The sequence below is a fragment of the Phaseolus vulgaris genome, chromosome 11, assembly GCF_051622355.1.
Source record: "Phaseolus vulgaris cultivar YP4 chromosome 11, ASM5162235v1, whole genome shotgun sequence".
NCBI classification, from domain to species: Eukaryota; Viridiplantae; Streptophyta; class Magnoliopsida; order Fabales; family Fabaceae; genus Phaseolus; species Phaseolus vulgaris.
The window spans coordinates 1,945,937-1,964,030 of NC_143508.1; the positions used below are offsets into that span (position 1 = coordinate 1,945,937).

At 34.2% G+C, this 18,094-nt stretch overlaps 2 protein-coding genes across 6 annotated transcripts; one reads left to right on the forward strand and one right to left on the reverse strand.

Moving 5' to 3' along the window:
• Positions 1 to 415: 415 nt before the first annotated feature.
• On the forward strand, positions 416 to 10,304 carry LOC137822454 (uncharacterized). Of its 2 annotated transcripts, none has more exons than XR_016517383.1 (11): positions 416 to 2,588; positions 2,807 to 3,046; positions 3,630 to 3,759; positions 5,893 to 6,045; positions 6,193 to 6,437; positions 6,569 to 6,638; positions 7,400 to 7,599; positions 7,812 to 8,047; positions 8,309 to 8,387; positions 8,465 to 8,602; positions 9,673 to 10,304. XR_016517383.1 is itself a non-coding variant. In XM_068627343.2 (11 exons), the coding sequence occupies exons 1-11, from the start codon at positions 775 to 777 to the stop codon at positions 9,865 to 9,867; spliced, it is 3,507 nt and encodes a 1,168-aa protein (XP_068483444.2). In that variant the 5' UTR covers positions 463 to 774; the 3' UTR covers positions 9,868 to 10,304. The 2 variants fall into 2 exon arrangements, 1 of the variants encoding a protein (XP_068483444.2); XM_068627343.2 differs by having other exon boundaries at positions 463 to 2,588; positions 7,393 to 7,599.
• A 751-nt stretch (positions 10,305 to 11,055) lies between these two features.
• LOC137825192 (Saccharopine dehydrogenase) lies at positions 11,056 to 17,497 on the reverse strand. 4 transcript variants are annotated; one of them, XR_016517410.1, is made up of 13 exons: positions 17,165 to 17,490; positions 16,976 to 17,073; positions 16,793 to 16,875; positions 16,554 to 16,680; positions 15,816 to 15,876; positions 15,314 to 15,411; positions 15,130 to 15,214; positions 14,814 to 14,971; positions 12,926 to 13,027; positions 12,722 to 12,786; positions 11,577 to 11,658; positions 11,378 to 11,457; positions 11,056 to 11,276 (listed from the first exon to the last, which is right to left on the reverse strand). XR_016517410.1 is itself a non-coding variant. In XM_068630866.2 (13 exons), the coding sequence occupies exons 1-13, from the start codon at positions 17,383 to 17,385 to the stop codon at positions 11,219 to 11,221; spliced, it is 1,284 nt and encodes a 427-aa protein (XP_068486967.1). In that variant the 5' UTR covers positions 17,386 to 17,497; the 3' UTR covers positions 11,056 to 11,218. The 4 variants fall into 4 exon arrangements, 1 of the variants encoding a protein (XP_068486967.1); XR_016517411.1 differs by having other exon boundaries at positions 14,814 to 14,937; positions 15,130 to 15,246; XR_016517412.1 differs by having other exon boundaries at positions 15,130 to 15,246.
• Between the last annotated feature and the right edge of the window lie 597 nt (positions 17,498 to 18,094).

Here is an 18,094-nt window from a genome sequence, read left to right on the forward strand (position 1 = left end):
TCGATAAACGGGCTCAACAAGGTAGACTCATTATAATAATATAAATAACACGCATCCCAAAGAGTAAGGTATGTCATTTATTATTGTTCACCTACCTGAGAGCTGACCACCCACTTTACCCAAAGATCGATCATTATATTTGAGATATTATATATTTTGAAAGTTGATGTTCCATCACAATTTTATTTTTAAAAAAGATTTGAATGGATTAAAAAAAATTATATTTAAATTATTTTTAAACTCAACTCGGACTATGTGAAACGTTAATAGTACAACAACAATTTCTAATGTATGGTTAGTTGAGATATTAATTAATAGTGTGTACATATAAAAGTGGTTGTTTTTCAATAAGATATTAATTGAGGGTTTATGGATGTTACACAAGTGTAAGGACAAAATCTTGCAAATGTTTAACACTTTCTTTTTGTTTCATCGTAAAAAGTCCACAAAAAATATTGGGAAGGAACAGAGAAGACTTTATAGAATTGGAGCACACGTTTTCATATTTGTATTTTTAAAAAGAAAAGAGTGAGAAAAAAAAAAAGAAAAAATCACTAATTATTAGTTCCAATTAATTTTGAATTTAGACCATATTATTCTGTTGCGTTGCGTTCCAATGATTGCCGAAACCCGACGAAGAAGAATCGTCGATTCAATCACAACTCCGATGATTCCGACGCGTCTCCGGCGTCTTGCTCCGTCTCACTAGGGCGGCGCCACCCGCTCTCCGCTTTGATTCGGATTATCGCAAATCCAAAACGACCGAACCAACCAATGGAATCGCCCAACGCCAGTGACGATAATAGGTTTTCGAATCCAAAAGCAAACGCGAACGCGACGACCTCAACCTCAGGTTTCACGTTCAGTAGCACCTCTTCCGTTTCGGGCCTGTCCCGGCCGAGACTCGTCAAGGTTCGGAAGCCTAACCACGCCCCCGCTTTCAATCCGTTTGGCGGCGGTGCTGCTGCCAATGCAGCATTTGCGAGCCACGATTTTGCTTCGGGAATCGGCGATCGATTTCAGAATCTCAAAATCGGCGAAGGTTTCGACGCCACACGCCACGGTGAGTTCGTGTTCGGCGCTAATGCTTCTTCGCGTGTTAATGAAAACTCGGTCTCTGAACAGATGAACAAGTTGAAGATTGTAAGCGAAGGTGGACCGGGTTTTAACGAACCAGAACTGCGGAGTGACCTGAGGAAGAAATTGAACATTAAGAAAGGAAGAGGTAAGAATGCTGCTACTGAGACCTCAACTCATGAAGTTTTATGTCAATTGAAGAATCTGAATGTGAATGACTCTGTTGGTAGTAATGTTCTCAAGAGTAAAGTTGATGGTAAACCTGGTTTGGAGAATGTGTCTACGTTTGGAAAATGTGAAATTGAAGCTGATTTGTTGGGGAGAATGGAGAAGTTAAACCTAGTTAAGGAGAAGAAGGAGGATGGTGTTGAACCGAATTTGTGCAATCCTTTTGCGGAGGCAATGGACCGAAGAGGTGGTGCTAGTGGTGGTGGTGCTCAAGTTATTTTTGAAGATAGTGGGGTGTCACATAGTGCTGCGTCGGCTTCGCCCTTCTTTCAGCCTGTTGGAGTGAGCAAGACAGAGGGATTTGTGTTTACTGGTAAGAAAGATAGTTCAGGGTCGTCTTTTGTTGAGTTTAAAACACCAGCACCAAAAGTTGGCAAAGAAGGAAAACTTAAACAAAAAAGTGGCAAAATGAGAATGAATAGAAGTAGAGAAAATCTGAAGCATTACAGCTCAACGCAGCGATGGCAGGGAGAGGGTTTTGTTGTGAAGGAAAGTGTTCCCCAGGACCAACCACAGGGTTCACCGATGGATGTGTCACCATATCAGGAAAAGCTGGCTGAAAATGAAAGGTCCAGGGAAAGTTCTTTGACTTCCGAGGAGTTATGTAGTGTTGATAAGAACCCTGCAGTTAATGATTCAGTACCAACATCATCTGTTGATCCCATTGACGAAGATCTAATTGCCGCAACAGAGAGCTTGAATATAAATGAGGTTGATGTTGCCTGCAGAGATACAAACCAGGAAACTTCAGAGGATCAAATGCGTGCAAATAGTTGTGTTGAAGACCCCAAGGATGAGTCAATTTCAGGGGTTGAAACTGAAAGCTTTAAGTCTGCCAATGATCAAGTGGACATAACTAGTGACGGGGCTGGTGTATCAGGAGAAACCGAAGCCCATAGTGCTAGAATGTTGCATGTCGGTAGTGCTTTGAGTTCAAGAAAAGCAAGTGAGTCTGCCTTCACATTCGCTGCTGCTTCTTCAGCTGAAACTCAATCATGTAGTCCAAAACGACATCTCAAAAAGAAAAGTGCTGCTCACGATTCTTACAACTACGCACCAAACATAAAGGTTCCTTATTCATCATCTTCCGTGGCATTTACTCCATTTTCTGGAACTTCATCTCTTTTCACTTCAGGACAAGGTTTAAAACCCAAAGTATCCTCTCCTCAGCCCAAAACAAGTGATTCTAATGAAAATGAGGAGAAGGGGTTAAAGGAGACTTATGCTTCTATTTCTGTTGCAAGCGTTGCTGCTCAGGAAGCCTGTGAAAAGTGGAGGCTTCGGTGAGTATATATATTTGATAGTTCCATTACTAATTTGTGAGTCACCTGCTTGTTATGTAAGGCTTGGCATTTTACAATTGCTTCTGATTTGTATGCTGAAATAGAGTACAATATACCAATGTTTACTGCAAACACACACAAATGGATTTTGTGATTATGCATAATACTTTACCAACATTGCAACTATCATTCACGATACTGAATATGCTCTATATCAGAGGAAACCAAGCCTATAAAAAGGGGGATCTTTCTGCGGCTGAGAATTGTTACAAACAAGGACTTAGTTGTGTATCGAAAGTAGAAGCATCTCGTAGCTGTCTCAGGGCTTTGCTGCTATGTTACAGCAACCTTGCTGCCACACACATGTCTCTTGGTAGGATGAGAGATGCACTGGAAGATTGTAAGATGGCTGCTGAAATAGATCAAAATTTTCTCAAGGTGCAGCTTAGAGCTGCAAAGTAAGTTTCCTCTGTTTCTTCAGACTCCCTTTGTACACAATGATTTAAGTTGTATGAATTTTCAGTTTCATGCAGGATGAGTGAAACCTTAGTGTATATAATACTAGTGGGAAAGTGGGTGTAATGATTCATGATGTAAAAAGGAATGGATCAAAAGAGAGAACCCAATTAAAGTGTGAAACATTAAGGGTCATTTGGTTTGATTTTTTTTTTTCCGCTTTCACTTATAATTACAAAATGTCATACTTTTTCCCTTTGTTTCCTGTTTTTAAACAATAAAAAAATGTTTTCACGATTCCTATACAAATGATTGAAAACAGGAAACAAGTTAAATCATGGTGGTGGCATTTCTGTAATTAAAACTGAAAATAGAAAATGTTTCTCAGGCCCTTAGTAATTGGCATCTATTGCCTGATTGTTATTTAAATATTTGGAAATACATTTTATTAATAACAGGAATGCATACCAGGAAATACATTTTAGTGTTCGGCACCATGCATACTGGTGCCTTATGTCTAAAGTTTCATGTATCGTGATGGATGATTGCATACCTAAGGTCCTTTTGTTTTCATTGTTGTTTAAGTTGTTACCTTGCTCTGGGAGAAGTTGAAGGTGCATCACAGAATTTTAAAAGATGCTTGCAATCCGGAACTGATGTTTGTGTTGATCGGAAAATTGCTGTTGAAGCCTCTGATGGCTTACAAAAGGCACAGGTCTGATTATAATATATTTTTGACAGATAACCTGAAATATTTTGGAGGCTCTTTTTTTTTGGTTAATGGTTTTTAATTAGCTACAATCTGCCCTTGCAATGAGTTAAAATCAGAAGCCTGTTAGACTGAACTGGTTTGGCATAGAATTTATTGTTATCCTTCTGCAGTAAATCTTTCAAAGGTTTAAAGTACATTAGTTTTCAGTGTGTGTGTGTATGTGTATGTATATGGTGAATGCTACGTATGGATCACTTTTGAAGGTGATCTACGGTGAACCAGTATTATTTACCTTTAGATTAGTCTACTTCTCACATGTATCCTACATCTTTCACACACTGAATCGTGTCTTCCTACACCTTCACCATCTACCTCCCATCCCAAGAGTTCCTCTAACTGCCATTTGCCACTGCGGAGGCAAGTTCTGGTAACAGCATTTTGTATTTTTTTTTTCTTTTATTTCTACCATGGAAAAATTTAAATAGAAGATTCACCGAGATGGATCGTTTGAACACCGTGGATGATAAGGGAGGGATAAGAGGGTAGCATCATGAGAGAAGGTGGTTGCAGATTTGTCACTGATTTACTTTTTTAGAGAAGAGGTAGGGGTAGGAGGATCAATGGGGGAGAAGGAAGAGGTCAGAGAAAAGGACACGAGAGGGATTCAATGTCGGTGATAATGGTAGATATGATTGGTTCATTGTAAACCTCTTAAAGAACTTGTCCCTGGGCCACATATATTTATTTCAACGGTTGATTTTTTAGCTTACTTAAGAGATAAGTAGTTTTTTTAATTCCCATGCTAGCCATCACTTTGGAAATTTGGAATCTAAACTAGGTTAGCATCCCAAAATCCGACAATCATATGCCCCCCACATGAGAGAAAATACCTTAAAAAAGAAAGATACAAAAGTATGGGGTTTTTAACCAAACCCATTCAAAAGAAATGAGAATCACACTTAATCCATATCTTACAAAAATTGTGATCCCTATGCTGCGGTTTTCTATTCTTATTTCTCAAAACATGTATCTGGTATATGCCTTTATGATTGTAAATATAAATCTTTTTTTATCCTTATAGCAAACCTTTTTTTATTTGGGTGCAACATGAAAATTGTTTGTAAATGAGTCCCTTGACATAAATAAATTCTTTGAATTGTCCTCTAATGTTATGACATTGTGAGAGCAAGTCCGATGGTTAATGATCGAAAACTTTACACATTTTAAAATTATGATCCTTAAATGTACTGTATCATTTAATTTTGGTCCCTGCCTGAATTTTTTTGTTGATTCCTGTACATGACACAGTATGAAGGAAAATAAAAAGCACAGTGCAACAAAACAAAACAATCTTTTTGTTGATAAAAAAAATTGTATACAAGTTAAGAATGAGCAAATTTGACATGAGTTTTGGCTTATAAAATGAAGGAGTAGAACAAAAGAGAGCTTTCTCTTCTCTCTCTAACACTCACAAATGGAGGTTGTGATGAGAAAATGGTGTTTCAGAGTTGGGTAAGGTTTTACTCATTATGGAGGATCAAAAGGAGTGAATGTGGACTCACTTTTGAGGGCTAAGTCCATTGAAATTTTATAGGACAGAGTAGTGGAAGTCCGCTTTTTAGTTGCATGTCTTCATTTTATAGGTCAAAACCCATGGTAAAATTTGCTCAGATTTATTATGTATATATAGTTGTAATGGATTGTTTCTGTTTTGTTGTATGACCCTTATTTTTGCCTTCACATTATGTTTTAGGTATGTGTAGGGACTAATTTAAGAGATTCTTTCTTGTGGGGAACAAAAGGAAAAATGTTTTATGTATTGGGATTGAAATGTAAAAATGTGTAGAGCTTTATCACACATAGTAAGCCCTGTCAGAAATTCACTAGCCAGGTTAGATTTGCTAACGATGTTATAATTTGTGAAAATGGCAGGATTTCAAGGAAATTGTTTGCAAACTTTTTCATGTAGTGACCAAAAATGTATTTAAACCTTTGTTAATGATTTTTTTATTACCTTCTCCATTCATCATAACCAGATCCCGATATTTTTTGAATTTATAAAAATTTTAAATGTATGTGATGTGAATGTCTGTCCCTCACTTTCTGATCTGATTATGTTTTCAATGCATATGACAGAAAGTATCAGATGTCATCAATCATTCTGCTCAACTTTTGCTTAGACGGACATCCTCTGATGCAGAGAGAGCACTGGAACATATTAATGAGGCGTTAATGATAAGTTCATACTCTGAAAAATTGCTCGAAATGAAAGCAGAGGCTCTGCTAATGGTTAGTGACTCTTTTTTATAATAAGAGGGAATTTCACTAAGCTTAGATTATGAATTTATGACTATCTCAAAATTCAGCATGAATCTATTTGTGCAACAATTTCTTCCAGTTGTGTCTGTGTTGGATAACTTTTGCTACACGTATCAGCTTTGTAGATATGACGAGGTGATTCACCTGTGTGACAAGACCCTTGATTCCGCGGAGAAGAATGCCTGTCCATTGGATGCTGGTGGCGAAGTCACAGATCTGGATAATTCACAACTCTCAAAAGGTTTCTACTTCAGAATTTGGCGATGCTCAATGATGCTTAAAGCCTGCTTTCACTTAGGAAAATTTGAAGAGGGTCTTTCTTTGCTGGAGCAACAACAGGAAAAGATGTCTGCCATAAACAAGTATGTATTACTAACCCGTGACGCATTCACCCTACTCTGCTCCTCCTCGAATGTAAAAAGAAAAGAAAAGAAAAGGGGAAAGTCAAAATGTGAATATTTGAGAGTCATCACCTTAAATCCTCTCCCTGCAGGAGTGGAAGCAAGGTTTTGGATTCACTCATACCACTAGCTGCTATCATACGTGAGCGCTTGCATCATAAGGTTGGCTCATGTTGTTTCATGATATCTTTATATTGATTATTTATAGTACTTATTGTCTGTTAAATACTTGATTCCTAACATTTCCACTGTTTCAAAGTTATACTTTTCTATTTTGTTTTGTGAGCTAATCGTTATTTTAGCTATTTTACTTGAGTACATTATTTTATTCCAGTTGCACTCTTTTTGACAAAGTTGAGTTCAACTTTTAAAATGAACTTTTTATTAGAAGTGTAAATCTTTTACCTACAAGCATTTATTTCATCAATTATACTACTGACTGTGCTAGCTATTGCTTTTAGTGGCAGTCATTCTGCTCATGCTCTCGTTTTTATTTGTATTTTTAGGTTTTTAGGGAAGCACGGAAACTGCTCTATTTGAGATTTATTTACTTTTTTTGTAAAGCGCACAGCCTCAGATAGATCCTTAGGCACTCTGTGGGTATTTATGTTCGTATACTATGGAATTTGGATTAACACACCTAAGTACATCAACACCTTGTTCAAACCCGTCTGAACACCCATCATACACTAACACTACCCTAATTTCCTTTAAATTGATAGTTTGTCCTCTTTCTTTGTGTTTCTGTACTCTTTTCGAGTACAACTATTCCATCATGAAGAAAGGAAATGAAGTGCCACATTCATGTCGTATTCTAAGATGTTTTTGTTAGTTGAATTCATTTGTTTTTCTGTCCTTTTCCTGTAAAATGAAAATTGCTTTTGATTAGGATTGGTGTAAATCTATTCATATGTAGACTGCAGGGAATGCAGCATTTCAAGCTGGAAGGCATGCAGAAGCCGTTGAACACTATACATCTGCTTTGGCATGTAATGTGGAGTCTCGTCCTTTTGCAGCTGTCTGTTATTGTAATCGTGCAGCTGCCTATAAAGCTTTAGGTCAAATAACTGATGCTGTTGCAGATTGCAGTCTAGCTATTGCTCTTGATGGAAATTATTTGAAGGTTTCTCTTTATCTTTTGAGATGTTATAATTGTGTTTAGATCTATCAGAGAGTAGTAGTCTTAGCTTGGTGTGTTATGTTCTGTTAGAGTAATAATGCATATTAATTTTTCTTCATTTTCAAATATATCTATTTTTAGATGCTATTCAAGGAGTTGTTTATTTAGGATTTAAATTTATATGATAGGAGAAAAATGTTTTCGTGTTCTTGCAGGCACTTTCTAGACGTGCAACTCTGTATGAGATGATCAGAGATTATGCCCAAGCAGCCAGTGATCTGAGGAGGCTTGTCTGTCTTCTTAGTAAGGGGGTGGAGGACAATGCCAATCAGCTTGGAATATCTGATAAATCAATTAATTATTCTAATGATTTGAAACAAAATCGTGTTCACCTTTCTGAAGTGGAAGAGGAAGCCAGAAAGGAGATCCCTCTCGATATGTACCTCATTTTGTAATAATCAAACCTCTTTATCTTATCATTGATAATATATTAATTAACCCCATTTTTCTAGTAGTCTAAATTGTCTCAATTTTGTGCTGAATAAAACTTTTGTTTGTAAATTGACATCAATCTGTGGCAAGTTGTTTTTCATCTATGACAGAAAACCTAATGCCAGCTAAAAACCTATTTGCTGCTAATGTAGGGAAATATAATGTAGGGAAATATTATCATTTGTTTAAGGATATCAGCTAACTGATATTATGATGGCAGGGGAGTTGAACCATCTGTTTCGATATCTGAAATCAAGAAGGCCTATCGGAAAGCTGCACTTAGACACCACCCCGACAAGGTTGTTTGATTGTGCACTTTGTTTGGTGCTCATACTAGTTAGTAATCAATCGGTTAACGTTTTATCTTCTTGTGTAGGCTGGCCAGTCTTTGACCAAAAGTGACAATGTAGATGATCAGACATGGAAGGTTATTGCTGAAGAAGTACACAGAGATGCTGATAGGCTTTTCAAAATAATTGGGGAGGCATATGCTGTCCTGTCAGACCCTGCCAAGGTATTCTATATATTTTCAACTAATCATGTTGCTGAGAGGCTTTCTCTATATATAGTTAGAATGTTGGTTTTTTGCGGAATTGTGTCAATTAATCCTCGTGGTCAATCCCATCTAGTGGTACTAGGATTTGTTTTAGATACTTGGCATCATGTCATATGAAAGTTCCTTTTCCTTAAAACAAGGTACTTAACAGCTACCAATGACCAGTAGCTTATACCTAGCATAAAGGATTTTGGCAAGTTTGTTTCCTTAGATAGAAACCAATTTTTTACCAGTGTTCTAAATATTACAGCAAAGGACCAATGGTGCAAATTTAGATGTGTTTTCTTTCTTGGTAACGTGATACTGGATGAAAATAGAAAAAGGTAGTTTGATGATATCTTGTCATAATGTGAGTGGTGTAATATACTAAATCTGTGAAATTGTCAAATAATAAACGTGCATCAACAACAGCGATAGATAAGTAAATCTTACAAGCCTAGTAACATTAAAGTTAAAAAAGAAAAAGAAAGACTGATTTGCTTCTCCATTTACTATAGAATCAGCAAGACTTTAATGTGCTTGTAGTTTTATTACTTATTGCAGTGTTTGTAAGTATGTATGCATTTCCCCCTTGTAATGTAGAAAAACTCCCATGATTAGGGGAAGTCCTTTAAACACTAAAAAAAAATCATTAAATAAAAACTAATTTTAGAAATAAAAAATAATTAGTTGTTATATTGACTAAATTAGATACTATTTTAGAAATTAAAAAAATATTATTGATAAATAGTATTTAAATTGACATCTAATTAGCTGTCAAGGTTTTTGTTACCAAATTTAGAATCTAAATAATTTGTAGTTAATATCTTGGTAGCTAATTAGATACTAGTTTAGAAATTATTTATCAATAATAGAAACTAATTTAAAAACTAATAATTTTTTTAATCTCTAAAATAATATCTAATTTAGTTAATATAATAACTAATTATTTTTAGTCTCTAAAATTGGTTTCTATTTAATAATTTTCTAATAGTAAAATTTGGTAAGGTTTAAGAGTATTATGCTTACCTATTATTCCATTTATGCAGCGGGCTCGTTATGACGCAGAAGAAGAAATGAGGAATTCCTTAAAGAAACGGCATGGACCTATTGGTCGAAACAATGTAGATGCCCAGTATTACCCATTTGAACAAAGCAGCAGAAGACAGTGGAGAGAGGCTTATAGATCTTATGGTTATTCATCTACTCGACCCTCCGAAGCTGCCCGATCAAGCAGGAAATAAGATTCTTTTCAGGAATAATGTTAATCCCATCAGGATTTCACTCTTTAAATGTGGCCTTTTAAGTTATCCGCTGCATTGAGCCTTCTCAATTTATTTGCTGCATTGATCCTTCCACTTAGGTGATGTGAGGTGCAATATATACAAAATTCTGCAGATGGAGATGCTTGGCTCATTTGGCCTTTGGAAGAGAGAAAGACACGACGATCAGAGTTGTTTTTATACAGCTGACCATGACCTTCTAAGTTTGGCTGCTAAAAGCAGAGCTTGAAAATTTTGCATTATGGTCGAGCGAGGTATTTTTTCTAGACATGTAAATTTTACCGACGCAAGTTGATATTGAGATGTACAGACGAAATTAAATCATACCACTACAGGTATTGTAATTACCATGCCCAGTTGGGTTTGTGTAGAAAATGTTCATTAACACGTTCGACTTAGCATTTCTTAGTTAAGGCTGGGAAATATTTATACTTGGTAAAACTTCATATCATGTAACGTACATTTAGTCAACCAATGCTTTTAAAAGAAACAAAAACTATACTATAAAGTAATCCGAAATCTATTATGCATAGTTTGAAGTTATTTAACAAATTTACACCATAATAAATGTTGAATATGCATGTTTTATACTAGTTTCAAAATAAACTTGACTCATCAAAATATGAATAAGTAACCTTTGATGATTTTTAATTAATACATTATGAAAAAAATCATTAAATAATAATTAAATTTATAGATAAAAAGTAATTAGTCACTGTAATAATTAAATATTCATTTAAAAATTAAAAAAAATGATTTTAAAATAAGTATCTAAATTAATTACTAATATTTTAAATTCTAAATTAGACTCTAAAAAGACTAATAAATAATAATTTAGAATATAAAGTAATAAGTAGTTAAAATTTTAATACTAATATTACATATCAATTTAAAAATTATTTTATAAATTTTTATTAACAATAAAAATTACTTTATCAATAATTTTTTTAATTTATAAAATAATCTTTAATTTAATCAAATAATAATTAATTGTTTTAATTTTTTAAAATTAATTTTTATTTAATAATTTTTTTATAATGATAATTAGGTTTTATTAGAGTTTTAGAGAATAAATATTGTCATTCCTAGTCATGGATTGTGTTTTCTTTTCTTTTTTAACAAATCACAGACTGGTAAAGTAAAATCACAGACGACAAAATTCTGCTTTCTTTTTTAACAAATCCAAATATCAGTCCATCTCGTACAGGCATGAAAATGAAGGATGTCTCAAGAACAATACACTTATGGCCTTGCAGTACAATAAAATGAATTTTACTAAATTTCAATTTTTCTGTGGTACGGGCAGACTGACTTATAAGTATATTCCTAACCCAAACTCCTTTGGATTTGTTTCAACCATCCATGGTGACCTGTTTATTTTTCATAAACCCAAAAAAAATTGTTAACGTTTCCAAAGTCACCATAATGCATAACACATGCATAACACGGTCACTAAGATTAGAAAGTTTACCTGTTCATTACAAAATTAAAAGTTCCCTGGCTAGCACGCCCGAGAAGAACTTCTCTTGCTTCAATAGGAATTCCTTCAGGCTGCTTGTAGAATTCGATGAAATTGTCATATATTTGTTAGCAAAAAAAGTGGTCTATATTTCCATTTTAGATCGCAAAAAATATAAAATAAAATAAAATTGAGAAGTGGACACAAATACCTCTTCAGGAAACCAAACCCCTGGCTGAGTGCTTCCTTCAAGAATTGCAAGTGCAAAAGCAGCTGTTGAAATTCCTACAGATCTGAAAAACGTGCACAGTGCATTCGTCATTACTAAGAAATTATATTCCAGGTTTATGAGATTAGTATCTCCTGACAGTTGTTCATGCTGTAAAATTGTAGAAATGGAATAGACCAAGAATTTAATAGGCATACAATAGTCTGATTTCTAAGGTAACAATTATAAGAATCAACAAGCATACCATTTTATGATTAGATTACAGTAACAATTACTATTTATTCAAATAAAAATGATGGTAGAATGAATCATGTAAGAAAAAAAATGGGTTTAGGATCCTGTTTAGATAAACTTTTTCCATAAGCTAAATTCAGTTATTCTATTAGCTAAAACCAATAAGTGCCTTATCTTTTGAAAAAAGCAAGATAAGAACTTCTGTAAAAATTAAGTACATGAGTTAACTTAGAAGAGAAATTTAATTTAATATTTTGTTCCCTATAAGTTTTTCCAAACACAAGGTTAGTTTTATATTTATAAGTTCTATCTATGCGAGACCGAAGATTTTTTAATTAATTACTAGTGGACATGTCTTCACCCTAAATATCTCATTAACTTCTTCACATCAGTAGCGTAAGGACACACTGATGAATTTTTCCACTAAGAGAAAAATAAGAAAAAATTGAAATTAATTTTTTTATAAATTAAATTAGTTTATGCATAAATAACTCGTACAACATATTGTTTATCATTTCTCAAATTTTGTGTGCTTTGTATTTTCTTGGATACTAAGTAAACTTAATTTCTTTATTTTAACACTTTAATAAGGTGTCTCAAGAAAATTTTCTAAGATTCTATTGATTATATATTAAAAACTATCCTTCCCTTCTTGAGAGTGTACAACCAGTTTTTCTTGCATTTTGTTCTTTTTAATGAAGGTGTAGATTAGATATTCTTTACTTAGAAAAAGCAAAAATCATGAAAAGCTTGTAGCAGAAATATTTCAAAAAGACATCCCTTAAATAATATATTGACACAATACAAAAAAAAAACAGAAGCTAGCTTAATGTAAGCATAGTTAAAACTTTGCACAAAATTTCATCAAAAAATTAGAGAAAAGGAGAACTTACACTGAAAGTCTCTTGTGACTAAATATACCAACAGTATGGCGTCCACTTGCGCACTCCAAATCAACCTACCCATTAGGAGGGGAGAGTAACGTAAATAATCAGTCTATATTCGCACTTTACTAATATTATAACAAAAACTACATGACTTAAGGAAGAAAAATATGGTTAAACGAGTAATAGTTTAACCCTTTGCATTCCCCTCACCCTCATTGATACGCGTTCTCCAGCAATCCCATCCAATGCTCTTACAAAAGGATCAAACAACTGAACCAAACTTTGTACTCTATTTCTGTCTCTCAGAAATTCCTGCATGTTTAATCACAAGTCACTGGCAGATTAATCAACCACATAATCTTCAATTCGATTTTCAAGTTTTGTTTTCTCGTCACATTCCTCTTCCTAATTTTGCTTTTATATTTCCAAAGCTTGCTATTATGTTTTTGCGTAGCTATTGGTTCAAATTAGAGAAGGGGCAGAGCAATTTTAATAGTGGGGGAGGGAGGGGAGAGGAGAGGAATAGAGGTCTTCTTATTACGTTTGATTCAGGAAAAGGGAAAGGATGACTGCCAAATGTCCTCTTATTTGATCGAAGAGGGAAAATATGGATAATTTAGTGTTAGGCCGTATAAATACCATTAAATAGCAATGGGGATTTTTTTTTTATTCATGTAGTAATGGTAAATATGAAAGATAAAATAATTTTTTGGGGACAATGTAATTCACTGTCCAAATCCCCCCGCCTACTATTCAAGGGAGGCAAAAATGAGAGAGGAGGGATGTTAGCCCTAAAATTTTTTAATCAAACCAAATGAAATTTAAAAATAATCAAACACCACGTCGCCGGAGTATGGTTTTTGACAAACGTTGATACTAAAATTCAACAGCTTTCTACAAACAATAAACTAAAAAAAATAACTTCAGATTTATTAATTTCTAGGGAAAGGAAATCTGTAGATTATCATCCCAATAGCATTTTGATAGATCATCTTGCACTTAGGTGCAGAGTATCAAGGAAGGGGAATGACAGCATTGGATAGAAGTTGTTGTGTTGTGACTAGTGTGCAAGTGTGATCAGCGCACAGTGAGGGTGCATTGTAACAACTTGATAGTGGGAATAGATAAAAGAGAAAACAGGAGAGGAAAAGGTTGGGAAATTGTGAATGAGGTTTTGGGTCGGAGGGAGCAGAATACTCGATGTTCCTGCAGTGTCTCTTATTTTTTTCACTTGTATTTCTTTTCTTTTTGTGAATTTGCAGTTAGCACACTTTTTCTGAACCACTATCTCACTGATATTAGAACTCATGCAGTAAATAATACGGATTCAGTTCAAAAAACTATCACATTGTTTTGGAATATGCTTTTTGAAACAAAATTATAGTTCAATGTCGAAAGAAAAAATCACAGCTTGATCAAGTTTATACAGGTCTATTCCGTGTACTACATGAACTTCATTGCTATTAACATAATATTATCAAAATAAACAGATACCACCATGAAAGTAGACTAAAAAGATAATGTAAATGATTTATTTTCATGATAATATATTTTGAAAGAGAATAAGAAACCTCTATAAGATACTGTTTTGTAGGAATAGTTGAAATAGCAGACAGAGTTTCAGTTTTGCAAATTGGTATTTCAGGTTACGGTTCCCTAGATTTCATTGCCAAAGAATTTAGATTGCACAAATTCAATTTTTGAAAATGAAATCACTTAAAAGGGAGAATTGCATAGCATAGGCTCAAATATTACATAGTGCATTACCAAAGGATGTAGCTGATTGCAGCGCATATAAATTGAATCAAAGCTCCCAAATATCAACTAAGGTTACTATAATGCTTAAATTACCTACAAAACTAACTATTGTCTTTGTAATCCTCCTTTGTTTGCATCATAACATTAGGTTTCAGGACATTCCGAAGCTCATAATAAGTTTGAAGAAAATATTTCTTAATGATGCATCACAATTTGCAGTTCCATTTCATTATAGAGGGAGTGACCTATCAAAGGAAATATTACATGGACAGAATATTTTCATGCATATTGTTATCAATTAGACTTATCTACAACTAGTCCAAATCAATCAAGAGCATACCAAAGGAAGAAGTGCTGTCATAGCTTCCATCCCCCAATTCCAGAAAAATGGTGCTGTTCCAAATCGAGCACTTACAGTTGGCACTCTTAAAATCTCATGAGCACTGCTAACCTCCGGTAAATTCCTGAAAACCATGTATTGAGGTGGAATCCTAATTTCTGAAGAAAGCAAATATATAGGGGTATTTAAATCAATTTTTTGTGGACAATCTATCGTATAGGTATGATCATGAAGCACTATGACTTTTGTTTCCTACGGTGGGTGTTCTGACTTCCAATGCTTTTTATATATCATCTTATATATCATCAAAACTTACAATAGATAAACATCTCTTTTGCCAATTCCTTTTCCAAAGTCAATCTTGAGCATTGCACTATATGGCTTCATTCTGATCTTCTCTCCTAGTTGAACATTCCAGCATCATCATTTAATCCTACAAACAAAATGGTAATTTAATCTAGATAAAATAAACAACTAGTACAAGCTATTTAGACAATAACCTTTGTTATATGCAACTACTTCCTCTCCCAAAAGCAAGAAGCTTGTAGTCAATATGGTTGGACCAGCACCACCAGTTCCAGCTGTGTAGTAGTAGAATCTGAGTTGACATAGTAGCTTATAAGTGCTGAATCAACATGAAGCTCAGAAAATAAACAAACAAGAATATATTTCTTGTCATTTTTGGATTCTTTATTTTTACCATATTTCCGGATGTGCTTATTACACCTCAGCAGATAATAGGAGAAAATATGCATTAAATTAGTAAAAGAATCTATTCCCTGCATACCACAATGTAAATAGTTTAATAACATAAGACTTTAAGGATGTATTTGAGGTGTAATGTGTTTCATTTCGTCATCAATTATCTAACATGTCTAGGCATAACATATCAAGGAATTCAACATATGATGGTAAGATAAGTAATGACATGTCAATCAAAATACATTTGTATTTAAAATAAGAAATCATACACTTTAGAATTATATGAGAAGATCCACCAACCTTAGCCTCTCTGGCTTATCTTTACTTTCATTTGCTACACGGACTAGCTCTGCTGCCATGACTATAAAATTGTTGGAAGTGTTAGCAACCAAAATAAAGCAGAGGAAACAAGATTTTCATTTACCATAAATCATTATCTGCTCTAATGTCACATAAAATATTGCTGCCAACCTGCATGCACTCTCTATCTTGTATATATAGCACCATACGCTCAATTTGGTTAAAACTTCTCCCCTCATAAGTTAAAATTAATCTCTACTCCTCAACTTTTTTTTACTCATGAACCCAGGGAGGAACCCAATAGTTATGGATGGAGCCGCACCATAAAAACAGCATGGATTGGTCAAGCAAAATTACAAATACATACTTTATCTCACACAATTGAGTACAAACAAAAGTGGAATCAACAATTTATGGGTATGTTTGAATAAACTTCTCCATATTCACTTGTACTAGAAGCTAAAATTAGGTTATACATTAATTAATTTTATAACAGAAACACCCTCATATAATTTTTCTAAATTATTAATTTTAACTCTTACATGAGCTAACTTTAAATTAAGAAAAAAACTCATTTAATTTTTTCTTCTTCTAATTTTCTCTTGTAGAAGTGCTTTACTTTTGATAATCAAGTGCTATCCACGACAGTTTAATATAAATTGGTGATTGCAAAATTTTCATATTAATTCTGGTCCTGATTTGGAAACATAATAACACTGCTGACAAGTAGGTAAGCACCATTGCTAACTCCAGGGTATATTCCTGCAGTTGTTATAGCCGGAATATTTGCATCCAACGCCCTATTCATCAAGGATTTTGCACGCCATGCGTAGCTCGTGTCATCACAAACATCAACATACGCAGTCTGCGGCAAGAAACATACAATCAAAAATTTAAAATGTATATACGCGAAGATGCATGCACAGCAGCATAAAAAACATAACAAATCAGAAACGATGATAGCAAATAAAAGCTACCTTAGTATTTATAGCAGCTTCAAGCACGCTACACCTTTCTGCGCGTTGGAAGGGACCAGCGGCATGAACTACGAGATCTACACCTGCACAGATTCACATTTACAATTACAACATTCATAATCGATTCCAATTCATAAGCATTAGGCACTGAACGGGGATAGGTAGCGAGCGAGAGCAATTTACTCTTCAACGCAGTTTCCAGTGAATTCACGTCGTCGATGTCAACGCGAGCAAACTCTGAATTGCCGCCAAGTTTAGCGGCAAGAGCCTCACCTTTCTCCCTGCCACACGTGCCATGCACACACGAATTAGAATTACACGCAAACACGATTTTAGAGGCGGTGCGTGTGACGCACGAGCACTGTGACTGACCTGTTTCTACCGGCGACGAGGATTTGTAGGTCGGGACAGAAGTTCGACAGCGCAATGGCGGTGGATCCTCCGACCCGACCCGTTCCGCCGAGGACGAGAATTCTCGAGTTGCGGATTTTCTCCGGCAGCGGCACTTCGGTGGCCTTGTTAGTTGCGGTGGCGGTGGCCTTCAAATTCAACGGCGTCCATTTCAAATTCAGAGATAATGAAAGTGGCGCCATTGAATTCAGATTTCTCTTCTTTCTTTGTGTACACTTCGCAGAAGTGCATTCGTTATCGCAACACACTCTATCCCTTGGGTCATTAAAGCGTGATCAATACTTGGCAAAATCCACGCCACCAGTCATATTTTATAATATCTAATTTAAGAAGAAATACATAAAAAAAAAACTAGTATAATTTTTTATTCAATAAAAAAATTCAAAAAAAGTATTCAAGAAAAATATTTTAATCAAAGACTATAGATGAAAATAAACTAAGTTACATAATAGACCGTTTGGCAAGTCGCTCAATAACACACGAGCTGTTTTCAGGATATGTATGAAATATTTAAAAGATTTATTTACTACTTTGTGATCTTTATATTAAAAAATTATTTATTCAATCTCTACAAATATTATTTTAATCTATTTTAGTTTTTATATATATTGTGTTTAATATGTTTTAGTTTCTGCTATTTAAATAATAGGAACTTAAAAAGATTGAAAATAACATGTATAAAGATTAAAAGGGATAATTTGTAAGAGTGAAAATAAAAGATAACTTTTATTATATGGACAAAATGAGTAATTTTATCTATTTACATTCATTTTAGTACATATGAGCATTTAAAATAAAAATCCCTCATAATATTAGCATTCAATTTTAATTATTTATTGTCAACTCTGTAACATTAACACATAAAAATTATATAAATAAATTTATATAAAC